The 14,656-nt window shown below is 33.0% G+C and overlaps 1 protein-coding gene across 1 annotated transcript; it reads left to right on the top strand.

Moving 5' to 3' along the window:
• The first annotated feature begins 6,060 nt into the window (after nucleotides 1-6,060).
• Nucleotides 6,061-7,540, top strand: LOC149423337 (trypsin beta-like). The gene is made up of 4 exons (XM_089632956.1): nucleotides 6,061-6,106; nucleotides 6,231-6,408; nucleotides 6,575-6,830; nucleotides 7,137-7,540. Exons 1-4 carry the CDS (start codon nucleotides 6,061-6,063, stop codon nucleotides 7,428-7,430), a joined length of 774 nt encoding a protein of 257 aa, XP_089489082.1. The 3' UTR covers nucleotides 7,431-7,540.
• The last annotated feature ends 7,116 nt before the right edge of the window (nucleotides 7,541-14,656 follow it).

The following is a 14,656-nucleotide window of genomic DNA, read 5'->3' as shown; positions in this document are numbered from 1 at the left end:
TTTGTAATACCTCATGTAATCGAACAGTGAAAATGATGAAACCCTAAAATTAAACTAGAATATTTTTATTTCATTTATTTATTTATTACATTACATTAGACACATTTTTATAGCAAAATGACATGTTATATTGCAATAACTGTAAAAGTATATTAAAAATAAGTACAAGTGCTATTATGAATTGTATCGATATTAGTTAGTTATTGGGCAGATTGCCCGTTCTAAGGAACCAAATGCAGTAAAAATTTATTCTGTAAAATTAAAGTATTGTTGTTTTTTTTAATCCAAATTAAATATTTATTAGGTTTTTACTAAATGAGCCATTAATGGGTAGCCATGTTAAATTTTCAGTGACAGTATTTGATAGTTTTTCAGACTCCACCCTCCCCAAGCCAAATCAACCATTTAATTATTATTGAACCCTTTTCATATTTAATTCTTGAGGGATTTTACTATATGATTTCGGTCCTAGATATGTAAACGACTTTTGATACTTTGCCGTATTGCTCCCTCGACCATGAGATCCTTTCGGGTGTGACTTCTTGTGATATATTTATGATCAATTTTAAACAGATTTTCTAGATTTTTGTCTTCATGAATAATAACCCTTTTATCTTATTTTGACGAACATCAAGTATATTAAATTTTATTTATAGCTAATCGCTAGAGTACCTATAGATTTACGCAAAATGACTTTAATAACGAATTTTTGGGCCTTCACAAGCGGATCTAAAATAGTTCTACCTGACGCTCCCCAATCAATGCAAACATACATTAAGATGGAGTTGCACAATCCGAAATATATTTTTCCTAGGCTTTGTTGTTTGATTATATTTCGTAATGCAAGGAATATGTGTATTAATTTTCTTACCCTTATTGAAAAATTTTCTATTTGATATTTCCACTTAAGATTATTGTCCATAATAATACCTCAATAATTTTTTAAACCTCTTTATTTGTCGTAGGTGAAAATTTAAATGAAAAATAGTCGAGTTTTTTTTCTATTTCAGATGCCAATAAATCTTCAGTTTCTTTGGTGACACTTAGGATGTTTCCGCAAGATTATACCCTACCTTCGAAAAAAATTGGTTAGGGTGGCAATCTGTTATACCCGGATCGGTGGTGGCTTTGTTTCCAATCAGAAGTTTATTATTGTATGTTTAGTGTTGGTAATTTTTTTAACGATTTTCCACATATTTTTACTAGATGGATCCTGGCCGACTTGATGCTTATAGAACTTTTCTGTTGCATTACGCATAACATCTTTACAAATGTTACGATACCTAAGGAAATTCTGTTGTTTAAGAGTGTTTTGTGGGTCTTTTTTCTCCACTTTGTGTAAATGGTTTATTTGTGTATGGTTTTTTCAATACCACTGCTAATCCAAGGAGTAAGTGGTATTTTTTTATGTGCAATGAGTTAATCTTTTGAATTTTTTGATATATGCATGTTTATTTTGTTAATAAATAAGTCGAGTGCGTTATTATCTATAGATTATAGATCCTTAATTAATCTCTCATAGCAGATGGATGATGTGAACTGTTGTAAAATCCATTTGATATACACAAACTACGATATTACAAAAGATATAGAAACATTTGCAGAAACATCATTAACACTACAAAAGAATACCTCTATAAAAAAATAGAAGCATGCAACGATAATCCCAGAAAAATGTGGCAAATTTTAAATGAAGCGACCAATTCTATATCCACCAGTAATACATCAAAAGTTGATGAACTGAACATAAACCAGTTTCCCACTCTACTTGCTGAAATCCCTGACAAAATTCTTGATCGCGTTAATATTTTTTTCACAAACATTGAATAAAAATTAGCAAAATAAATTACACCTTGTGATAATGATGCAGTCGAACCAAATAAAGCTAGCAATATGGAAAGGGAACTAAATTTCAAACAAATAACCAGTGACGAAATCAACAACATAATTACTTAAAACCAAATGTATCATCGGGGGATGAAGTAATCTCAACAAATGCAATAAAACGTCTCGGTGAAAAAAATTGCCTTCCCACTGTCAAATCTAATCAATTTGTCTTTAACTAAAAGCATATTTTCCACGTCCCTTAAAGTAGCAATTTTCATTCCTATATATAAACAAGGATGTCAAATGATATCAATAACTTTCGACGATAAGCCTTCTAAGTACCTTTTCTGAAATATTGGAAAAAGTGCTAAAAATACAACTTATGAAGTACCTAGAAGATAATAACCTAATATCGAAAACTCATTATAATTTTTTTTTTTTAAAAAAGAAAGACAAACATTCCCGGGTCACGGATAACCCAACAATGTTTGAAAATCTCCTACTACCACCACAGAAAGCCGAAAATGTTGCTTGTGTTGTGATGGAGGACTTAGCCAGCCGAGGAATCGAACACGCGACGCTCGGGTGAGACCCAAGCGCTATGCCCACTCAACCACTGACCGGTCAAAATTATAGTTTTAGACAAAACCTGAGTACTACCGACGGCATAGAGAATATCATAAATACGATCACGAAAAGTTTAGACGGGGGAAATAAATCTTTGGCAATATTTATTGACCTACAAAAGGCCTTTATACAATAGACCATAAAATTCTTTTCACGAAGCTAAAAAAAATCGGGACGTCATACACAATTTTAAACCTTCTAATAAGTTACATGTCAGAACGTACACAGTGTGTTAAAATTGAAAAGCATAAAAGTAAACCTCTCCCAATAAAATATGTTGTACCGCAAGGAAGTGTCTTTGGACCTTTATTATTTGTGATTTATACTAACGATATCTGTAACTAACACACAAAAAGAAAAATAATTTGTTTTGCCAACGACATCGTTATTTTATTTAATGAAAGGGATTGGGTAACCAATTACAGGGAAACTGAACATGGGCTTGTACTTCTGCACAAATGGCTTAAACCAAACTCACTTACACTAAATGTCAACAAAACGATTACAATTTTCTATAACGGCTAGAGGACAACCAGCTGAGGATTATGCTTTCAAAATACATGATTGTCAACGAAAAAACTTAACGCAATCATGTCACTGCCCCACCATAACACCCTCCAGAAACATAAAATATCTCGGCGTTCAAATCGATGAAAATCTTCTATGAAAAACTCACATAAATAGCATTACAAAGAAACTTACAAAGCTCATGTACTTCTTAAAAATAAACTAAATAAAAATTATCTATACAAAGTCTACTATGCTCTTTGCCAATCACGCATAGAATATGGGATTATTGGATGGGGATCTGCCTCAAACCTTCACATGAAGCGGCTCGTTAAAACACAAAAATTAATAATAAAAATAATCCTGAAAGTACCCATAAGAACTCCATCAAAAGAAATTTTTAAAAAATTTAACGTGTTTAGCATTATAAAACTATATTCAAAAAATCCACTACTCAATTTTAAACAAAAATATGAATACCTTGCTGAACAACACACCTACACTACAAGGACGAAATTCTCAAATCTACTAAACATTCCAAAATTAAATACATCTTTCGCCCAGAAAAACTATTATTTCCATGCTCTAAAATTATATAATGTCCTTCCTATTGAAATTAAAAACACCATGGATATAGAAATGTTTAAAAAATACATCAAATTATGGCTAACTAAACATGAAGATGAGGAAATTATTAAATTTATGAAGTAACCCCAACGCAACCTAAAGACAACAAACATAAATACTTATTGCTTAGTTTATTTTATATTTTGTGGGAACCAACAAATTAGAAGATGAAGAAATCATGATCATCATACATACAACAACCTACAGTCCGCCTCAGAACAGGAATACCTAGTGAGGATGATTGAGAATAAACTACATTACTTTATATTTTTATTTTACTTAATATTGTATCTTTTTTGCTTGAGTTTATATTGCCGTTAAATAAAAAATACAGCGTGTGGCAAGCCTACGCACGACAGAAGTGAAACCTTTAGTATTCTTCTCTCTCTCTTTTCATTTCATTCTCTCTTTTTTTCTGTCTATTGACATATTTATAAGTAAAAAAACAAATCGTTGATAAAAAAAAATTAAAACTTATAAAAATATGGGATTCGAACCCGGATCCTGCATAACGAGTGTCGAACGCTCTGCCTCTAGACCGCCAGGAGAGATATTTCGCGCGACGCGGCGTTATCGGCCTTGATTAGTAATTTTAATGATTCAAAATAAAAATAATTAATCAAAATACCGAGCGACTCTACCGGCACGATTTGTAAGCTATATTTCGATCAAAATATCATATAGGTACTGTAAAGTAAATTAAATTTAAATTACCAAATTTATCTTATTTTTTACTACATTATTACAAATCGTTAATAAAAAATAAAAAAAGTTATGAAAATATGGGATTCGAACCCGGGTCCTGCATAACGAGTGTCGAACGCTCTGCCTCTAGACCGCGGTTATTACGTATTCGAACAAAATATCATATTGTCAAAATATCTAAAAGTCGCAGCACGAGAGCATTTTATCACTTTAAAAAAAATTATTATTAAAAAAATTACAAAAAGAAAAAATTTTTTAGTTAAAGCGGGGATCGAACCTCGGTTCTTCACGACGACAATCGGGCGCTTTTCCTCTAGACCGCGAAGCTGAGTTTGGAGAGCGAACGAAAGTAGGTATATAATATTGGCTAGGCTCCTATAGCGAAATGATCACGGTTTTTGATGACGGTCATGAGTTGGTTTTACTCCGGTCCTCGAAATTGCATAACGCGCGTACAGAAGTTTCACTTCAAAATTAAAAAAATTTGCTAGATTTTTTTCCTGGATGGAGAAATTTAATTCAAGACGCCTGGGTGGAAACCAGTCGCTATGAAAACTCTCCCACTGACCGTATAAATTTATCATTGTAGATACATTTTTTTGTTCGTAAGCTCAGCGAAAATGTTCAAATTTTATAAAAGCCAAAAGGAACCAAATTCTAAAACAGCCGCGTCCTTGGAAAAATAATATCGGGCAATCCAGTGGAAGTAGTCACCGCAAAATAACAGTCACAGGAAAATATCGTTGCACATGAAATTTGGTTCATAAGCTAGATTTTTTTCCTTTCAATTTATATATTAGACTTTGGAAAAAGTTATATTTGTTTAGACATTTATCTTGAAGTTGAGACAAATCGGAAACTTTTGCTCGGTGAATTGTTCGGGAAATATTTATTTAAACATTTATCTTTTATATTTCGTTATGTGAAATTTGGAAAACTTTTGATTTGGAAATTTATTTATTTATTTCCAGATTAAATTTTTTCCAAATTTCACGTAGCGTAATAATGTTTCAGTAAAATTTTCCCGTAAAAATTTCCTATTTATAGCAACTTAAAAATAAATGTTTTTCATCTTCCGGCAAAATTGGTAGGAAAGTGTATCCAGACAAAAAAATTGTGTAAGGTTTTAGGAACTGGGAAATTCGAGTTTTCGTAATTTACTTTTTGAAAGAATAATCAAATGTTCTTGGATGCAAGGACTAAAAGCATGATGCATGAGTGGAAAGAGAATGGTTTCCGAAATAGATGGTTTTTCTTACAAAATCTCTTTGCTTTCTCAACGTCATCATTTTAGTTAATATTATACGGGTCTAAAAGCGAATTATTTACCAAGGGTTTAGATAGTTTGAGAAAAATATTTAGTTGTTCTTGAATTTCGCTAACTTCTCCTTGCATTTACTCACTTGTCATGCAGGATTTAAGTATGATACTGATTTTACATTATTTCATTGATTTCGCAGAGAAAACTGAAAAATGAAAATCCAATAAAATGGAGCGTACGTCGTACGTATCCGTTCCAACTCTCTGAAAAGACTGATTATAAATAATTTACAAATCACCTTATCAGCAACACATCCATATAAATAATAATCTGCCTTAATTTTATATAAATATAGAAAATAATATTTGAATATAGGCTTCAGCCTTCACGGTGCAAATATAATGCGTCTGATGCATTATCTCACCTAATCTAATTGATTGAGTTAATCGAAGTACAGAAATGGTATAAATACATTCGCCTGATCAATAGAAAGTATCATTACCAAGATGTTCCAATTCGTGGTACTTGCTACTCTCCTGGCTGTTGCCTCCGGTAAGTTATCCTTATAATGTTTCAAATATCACCACCTTTGATATAATTTAACTATTAAGTTTAAATTGCAAAACAGAAAAGAAACAAAATTTTCATGAAACTAAATAAAACAATTTATCTACAGCTGGCACCGTTATCGGTCCCATCCGTGGAATCGGTTCCTCTCCCATTGTTGGAGGAACTGCAGCTTCCATCCAGGATGCCCCATGGCAAGTGGCTCTCCAGTACAACGGAGGACTCCGTTGCGGAGGATCCATCATCAGAACCACCGTCATCCTGACTGCTGCTCATTGCACCCAGGGGTAAGAAAATAAAAACATTATGAAATAAAATTTTGAAAACATACATTTTTCCATTATCGACTGTGAGATTGGCAGTAGAAACTGAAGCAAAGGTGGTTCTATCCTCCCATGATGCTCCCATCGTTTTTCAAATTCACACAATCCTAACATGATTTGTTTTCTCCAGAACATCCGCCGGAGCATGGAACGTCCGTGCCGGATCTTCCCTGCACGCATCTGGTGGCGCTTCCTACAAGGTGTCCACGGTGGTTACCAGCACCTCGTACAACTCCAACACCCTCGACTACGACATCGCTGTCCTCAAGCTGTCCTCTGCCATCTCCATTGACAACCTGAACACCAGGCTCATTCCCCTGCCAGTCAAGGACTTGGCCGTCGCCACTGGAGCCAGCGCTCTCGTCACCGGATGGGGAACTACTACCGTAAGTTACTTTCTTCGTAATACAACTAAATACAAACATATTAAGGAGTAAACTCACATTTTTAACATTTTGTATTTCTTTAATTTACTACAATTATCGTAAAGCTGCACAACTCGACACGGGGACGCCTCATCGGCATGAGCAACTTATGGTTTATAACTATTTTTTATATAAAAAATATTGATAAACACTTTTAAACAGTTTACAAATCAATTAAATATTTTTCGTCATTTTCGGCGTAACTTTTTTATTATCCTGCGTGTGAACGAACTTGGGTTATTATAATCATATTTTTCTTTTCCCCAGTCCGGAGGCTCTATCCCTGCTTCTCTCCGCAAGGTGACCCTCCCCGTTGTTGCCCAATCCACCTGCGTATCTGCCTACAGCGGATTCAACACCGTCACCGCCAGGATGATCTGTGGAGGACGCGTGGGAGTCGGTGGCGTTGATGCTTGCCAGGGAGATTCTGGTGGTCCATTCGTCGTCAACGGAGTTATCGTCGGAGTCACTTCCTGGGGAAATGGCTGCGCTCTCGCTGCTTACCCCGGAGTATGGGCTAGAGTACCAGCACTGGTTGACTGGATCAATGCCCAGCTGTAAATACTAACAACTATTTTCAAAGAATTTATCTGACTTCAAACACAATTTGTATATATTTGTTAATACTTCCAACAACATTCCTGCTAAACGATGATCAATAAACAATCTTTCCTGTAAAAACACATTTTTATTTCTTCTTTCGTAAGCAACCATACTAATATATATTCGTGAGATTTTAAATCATCAATACTGTTTACGAAGTTATTCATTCACGAAGCGCATTATTAAGAACTAGATAAAAATTAAGAACTAGTTAAAAGTTAATTATTAAGAACTAGTTAAAAACCCGCTCCGCGGGTTTTTTCTGCTAGGCCCTGCGGCGGCTCTTGGTTGGGCTTCGCAAATTTCAAGTGATATTAACAACAGTTACATATAATAGATAGATATTAGGACATTCACAGAGAGAGGGTGAGTATATATATTGTTAAAACACGGAACAGGAAGGAGTTAATTAATAATAACATGGTAAATTTACGCATAATAAGAATTACAGTTGTTTGAATAAATGACCTTTTACGTATTTGTGATGGATTATTTCAAATAAAACACTATTATTGACTACATGTCTACAACTGATATTAACTGTTATCTTAGGTACCTAATATAATTAGCTCATAGGAGACTTGCAGTGCTTAAATATGTGTTACAAGCGTCAATGTCTATAAATTGAATCAATATCGTTTAGTTTGTTACAATTAAAGATAGTTATAACAAAGTTGACTTAAATAATAGATTATTACATATTGATTGATTGTACTCGTGTTTATGAATAAAAGGAAGGTAATTGCGCAATGAGATTAGCAGTCGGTTTAATTAAAAGGTGTTAATTTTACTCCGACTGGTGTTAATTCTTTACCTACAACTGTTACTGTATCTAATAAAGTTTAAAGTTAGATTAAATATACAACATCATCAGGAGAGTAAAAATCTATATATAAAGATAGATTACTACAATATAGCGCCCCGGTGATATCTCACAAAAGCGGCGCTATGCAAATTGTCCAATAAATAAATAAATATAATGTTTACATTTTATTGTGTATACACCGAAGTCAAAAATTAAATATAGATTCCAATTGAGAAAGAAGAAGTGGAAGGAGGGGGGAGGGGTAAGAGTAGGTTGGGCTTATAATAATTAGGAATTACAATATCGTTAGACGGGAAAGACCAGTTGAGTGGGAAAATATTTAATAGAAAGTTTATAAAAAAATTCTTGTTAATTATATCTGCTTTTATATTAACATTTTTCCTCATTTCTAAAATTTCAAATTTATTTATAATGAAGTATTTTAAGACCTGAAAAAAACAAATAGCATATAACCATAAAACAATATATTTATAAGACAAATAGCATTTAATAACGGTTATTCCAATAAATTGATAGTTGAAATACTAAATAAAAAAATTAAACATATTCTCTTCAAATCTAAAGATAGAAATATACAATAGCATAGAATTCTGTTTGTGGATAACGATACTTCTAAAATTATATATAAAACAATCCTGGTACTATTCAGCTGGCGTTTTACACTAATAACAATGAAGAAATATATTCTTAATAATAAAGATAGCAAAGTTCAAACAAAAAAATCCGGAGTTTAAAAACTCAATTGAGATGATTGTAATTTCTTTTACAAAGGTAGAACCAATAGAAACTTTGAAGTCAGGGCTAAAGAATATTGCAGGGCTCTAAATGGAAATATTGAATCTGAGTTTGAGAAATGATCACACTTTCGATAAAAAATTCAGGTCTTAAAATACTTCACTCAGGATATAAAGCATCGCAAATAAATAATTTTGAAATTTTAGAAATTAGGAAACTTGTCAATATAAAATCAGATATAATTAATAAACAAAAAAAATATAAATAATAATGAAAAATGCCATTACAAAGTGATAAGCTTCCAGGAGAAATCTTCTTATTAAACGCTTGTTAATCGTAAGTAGTCAAATATTGTGAGCTGCATATTTAAATATTCGCGCCATTCATTTGGTTGGTTTTTATACCGTTAGAGGTGCGCTCTGTCGGCCATTTAATCTATAGCCGTGCATATCGGCCATTGAAGGAACGCGTGATTTTTTTATAAACGTCAAACATAATCACGTAACTGTGGATAATTTTCACTATAGTGTAATTAATCCAATGGATTATGAACTTTCTGAAACATATTTTCTTCGATATTATCCAAAAATTATATGAGCAGAAACGATGTTTTTGAAGAAATCTCGTATTATTATGAGGCGATCCTATTTTAGTATGAAATCGTGTCTTAATTTTTAAGTTAGCTGAATTTACCCGAAACAGACAATTTAAATTTGACCAATCAGAGGGCCTACATCGTCCAGACGCAAGCGTATTAATACTATCAGATAATAATTGTACATTGCAAAATATGTATTATTGCACGAATTTCTCTACTACCCTAACCTCAATTGGAAATAATAGCACTCGAAGAGTAGTCTACCTGTTTATAAAAAAAAAATATGTTCAACCCTTTTAATTAAGTACTTATTTATTTGAATAATGAAAGGACCTATCCATACGTTATTGACAGTAATAGAAAGAATACATATAAATCTGTAGGTTAAAAAAATGACAAATGTGAATACAAATATAATATTTTGTAATTTTGATGAATTAGCTACAAAAAAATTAAATTTAAATACTTCTTAGGTGCATCCATCTCAAAAAGATAATATAAGTATCAATAACAACTATAGCAGAAAGTTATTTTATTCAATTCAATATAAAGAATGCGAAAAAAATGAAGGTGTAAGTTATATTTAATCGGATGTTGATTTTTAAATAGTCAACGTCCCAAAGACATAATACCAGTTCTCGAGATCACGCAAATAAGAATATTTTAGCTACAGCCTTTCCTAACCTAACCAACAACTTGTTTAGGGTCATATTCGCTGTCAATAGCTTGATTGTAGAAACCTCAACATTCTGTTATTCATTTAAATGAGTTATTTCTGCTTTATGTAGCGTAGCAAAGATGAAGCTATTAGAAACTCACAACAAATCACCCTCTTTTAAGGTAAAGTACAATAAAACCAAGTTTTAAACTCCATTCCACTAAAAAATGAGAACAATAAAAATGAAATAATTTTAATAAATTGGTTTAATTGTTTTTTTCTATTATTTACTGTGCGTTAAAGTTCCATCAACAGTTTAATAAATAGACATTCCAGAAAATGATATGTTAGCTTTGGTTTAATATGGTTAAAAACATTTCAAATACTCGTACATTCAAAACTGTATCAATTTTTAAAATGTAGTAGTTATATACTTTGATATATTCATTTCTGTATTATGTATGTACTTTGTTTATTTATGTGATAAATATGTTTTCTCTAACGTGAAAACTTTAGTAATACCTCATGTAACCGAACAGTGAAAATGATGAAACCCTAAAATCAAACTAAAATATTTTTATTTTATTTATTTATTACATTACATTAGATACATTTATATAGCAAAATGACAATGTAATAATATTGCAATAACTGTATAAGTATAAAATAAGTACAAGTGTTATTATGAATTGTAGGTCGATATTAGTTCCTAGCTAGGCAGATTGCCCGTTCTAAGGAACCAAGTGCAGTTTAAATAACTAAAAATGTATTCTGTAAAATTACAAAGTTTATTTTTTTTTAACAAAATCGAATAAATATTAAGTTTTTACTAAATGAGCCATTAATAGAAAACCATGTAAAATTCCAAGTGACATTATTTAATAGTTTTTCAGACTCCACCCTTTTTTATTGTGTATGGTGTGCTAGGTTGTCCTTTTATAGTTGAGCTTAGTCTTATGTATTTGGTTTTTTTCATATTCAGTGTTTTAGTAGATATATGTCAAGCCACTGTTTTATCGCATTGATTCCACTTTCAGCATGTTTATGAGTTTGAATCTAATCCTCTCCTTCAAATATAGCTATTGTATCGTCTGCGATTGTTATACTTTTTCCGCCCACTGTAGCTCGCATCACTCATTGATGTAAATTATACATAGAAGAGGTCCCAATGTGCTTCCCTGTGGTACCACAAAGTTTGAGTTGCTGGCTTCTACCCTTTAAGTAACTCTTAAACCATTCTTAGGGCTTAACTACAATACCAATATTTTTTAATCTTTTGAATAGCAGTTTATGCGATATTGTATCAAAAGCCTTGGCTGAGCCTAAGAACAGTAGAATGTTTTTCTTTCCGCGATCTATATTTCCAGAAATATGTTCTGTAAGTTGCGATATAGTTTCGTCCGTTCCTTTCCCCGGCCCAAAGCCGAACTTATATTTTCTTAAAGTTTTCGGCTCTATACATAGTTACTTAATCTATTTTTAAAGATGAAGAGAAACTTTTATTAAAATTTTTGATAAAGGTGATGCAAATTGTGTTTGATGATTTTTAGTGTATGAGTACGAAGACCATCAGGACCTTTCAAATGTGTATTATTAAGAAATTTCAATATTTTTTAAAACCTCTTCATTTTTCGTAGGTGAGAATTTAAATGAAAAAGAGTTGTGTTTTTGTTCTCTTGCAGATGCCAATGAATCTTCAGTTTCTTTTCTGACAAAATTTGACCACCCGAAATCGGCCGGTTAACGCAATAATCCTTTTATTTAAGAATGACGCATGCGCAAACGTCACAATTGCGATCTGACAGATTGTATGTACTACAATGTACCGATGAATGGTGATAACGACAAAGTAAAACAAATAACACAAAGAAACCTAACCTAACGATTAAAATTTATGAAGTTAATGGTTTTGTGGGAAGAAGTTTAGATACCTTTTCCACATAAAATATTGTCGAAATTCGTTTTAATATCGTTGGTTTCAGTGATCGAAAATGATAAAAAAAACTGGTAAAAACATTGAAAAGATACAACTTTGTTTCTCTTGTCGACCAATGTATCACAAACTATTGCCGACTGTAAAGATGTATATTTTTCGATAATTTAACAAATGTTCTTCTAGTGATTGACATTTTCGATCAAGTAAGCCAGATACTTGAGTCGGCGAATGTCAAGAGTCGGAATAACAGAAAAGTATGTACGAGACAATGTATGAGTATGAATGAGGCAAGGAGTCTGTGCCAAGACCGACTTGTTTGTCAGTCAGTCGTCTCTGCCTACCCCTGTGGGAACGGCGGGATGGTTTTATACTATAACAACAATCCATAAAATGTCTTCCAACGATATTATGTGTACGGGACGTGTTTGCCTGCATAAGAAAAGACTGTAAATAATAATCACCGGCACACATCAGTCCTCAACCTGGGTAATGATTAAGGTAAAACACCTTGAGGTTTTCTATCCAAACCATCATAAAAGAAAGACGATTCGAATCAAATTTCACATTTTATTTACAAGTATTGTATTGGTATACAGAACGTACAAAGTGGTGTAGCTTATAGGTAGAGATGGCAAAATTTAGCATTAATTTTCAGATTTTTTAGCATTAACAATTGGAAATTTTGCGTTTTATAGCATTTTGAGGAATAATTTAGCGTTTTGTAGCAAAATAGAAAAAAAAGTATTTCCTGAATGTTTTTAGCGCATATTTTAAGTATTTTTGGTAAAATATATGTTTAACCTTCATTTGCATGTGAAAGATTATAAATAATTAATTTTAATATTAAATTAATTAGAAAGGAAACTCTAAGTACGGGTCGAACACAAACACAAAAAAATGCAGATTGCGATTAACATCAATAGGCGTAATTTATTTCGCACAAGTTGTGTAATGTTAAAAAGCAATTTTAGCCTACAGTACAAAAATATTAAATATTTACACACAAAATTATAAAACATCGTAGGAAAGGCTTCCAAAAATGAAATAAAGTAGGCATAATACTTTTCCCTGCACATTCACATAAAACTACCTTCCTTATACATTTTTCTCAATTCTTCTTAAATGTACTGGACTAAATATTACAGTATCAGCTTCTCCAATTTGTATGGTTCTTTGACTTCTGAAATACGCTATATTCTCGGAAAGCGTTTAAATTCAGCGTACAGTATAAATTTAAAATATTAAATATTTACAGATAAAATAGTAACAAAATTGTACAAAGAGGTAGGACAGGCTTCCAACAATGAAATAAAGTAGGCATATTTGAAATACAGGTAAATACAAAAAACAATGGAAAAGGCACTTTACTGATTGAATGATAGCATTGCGCACGTTTCAATAGTGGGCTCCTTCATTCTCGTACGCCTGTCAGTCAATACCCGGTATTTTAGGGAAATTCGCGCCTATTTTGCTAAATAGAATAATTTACCTGAAATACGGCCAAAATCACGTTTTTCGCGTTAGTTCGCGAAATAGAAATCACTGGAAACACTTTAAAATGCCTTGAAACGCAAAGAAAACTTATAAATGCCCTATTTTCAAACCATAAATATTTTTTCGCGTTTTTAGTTAAAACGAAATTTTGCCTTTCACAATAATTTCAGATTGGAGCACATTGTGCATCATCGCGCCATACGATACAGTAAATGGCGTGGGCGACTGCTGCAGCAGAAGCCAGTTCAATTGGTAGCCAGCAGGAATCGGCCAGCTTCTAGGTTGTCAGCACCAATGGCTAATTTAGTCGGTAGCCAGGAAGAATTGGCCAGCTTCTAGATTTTCAGCATCAATGTCTAATTCAGTTGGTGGCCAGGAAGAATTTGCCGGCTTCTAGCGTTTCAGCATCAATGGCCAATTCAGTTGGTAGCCAGGAAGAATTGGCCGGCTTCTAGGTTTTCAACATCAATGGCTAATTCAGTTGGTAGCCAGGAAGAATTGGCCAGCCTCTAGGTTTTCAGCATCAATGGCTAATTCAGTTGGTAGCCAGGAAGAATTGGCCAGCCTCTAGGTTTTCAGCATCAATGGCTAATTCAATTGGTAGCCAGGAAGAATTGGCCAGCCTCTAGGTTTAAGCATCAATGGCTAATTTAGTTGGTAGCCAGGAAGAATTGGCCGGCTTCTAGGTTTTCAGCATCAATGGCTAATTTAGTCGGTAGCCAGGAAGAATTGGCCAGCCTCTAGGTTTCAACATCAATGGCTAATTCAGTTGGTAGCCAGGACGAATTGGCCAGCCTCTAGGTTTTCAGCATCAATGGCTAATTCAGTTGGTAGCCAGGAAGAATTGGCCAGCCTCTAGGTTTCAGCATCAATGGCTAATTCAGTTGGTAGCCAGGAAGAATTGGCCGGCTTCTAGGTTTTCAGCATCAATGGCCAA

The sequence above is a fragment of the Hesperophylax consimilis genome, chromosome 6, assembly GCF_061612785.1.
Source record: "Hesperophylax consimilis isolate HC1 chromosome 6, BYU_Hcon_1.0, whole genome shotgun sequence".
Lineage (NCBI taxonomy): Eukaryota > Metazoa > Arthropoda > Insecta > Trichoptera > Limnephilidae > Hesperophylax > Hesperophylax consimilis.
Note: the sequence above shows the minus strand (reverse complement) of the source record. Positions and strands in the feature narration are given on the sequence as shown.

What these genes read in the sequence shown, in the direction of transcription:
- LOC149423337 (XM_089632956.1), top strand. Translation starts at nt 6,061, where the DNA reads ATGTTCCAATTCGTGGTACTTGCTACTCTCCTGGCTGTTGCCTCCG. An exon ending in GCTGCTCATTGCACCCAGGG is followed by an intron (nt 6,409 to 6,574) that starts GTAAGAAAATAA and finishes TGTTTTCTCCAG; the next exon opens with AACATCCGCCGGAGCATGGA. An exon ending in CCGGATGGGGAACTACTACC is followed by an intron (nt 6,831 to 7,136) that starts GTAAGTTACTTT and finishes TCTTTTCCCCAG; the next exon opens with TCCGGAGGCTCTATCCCTGC.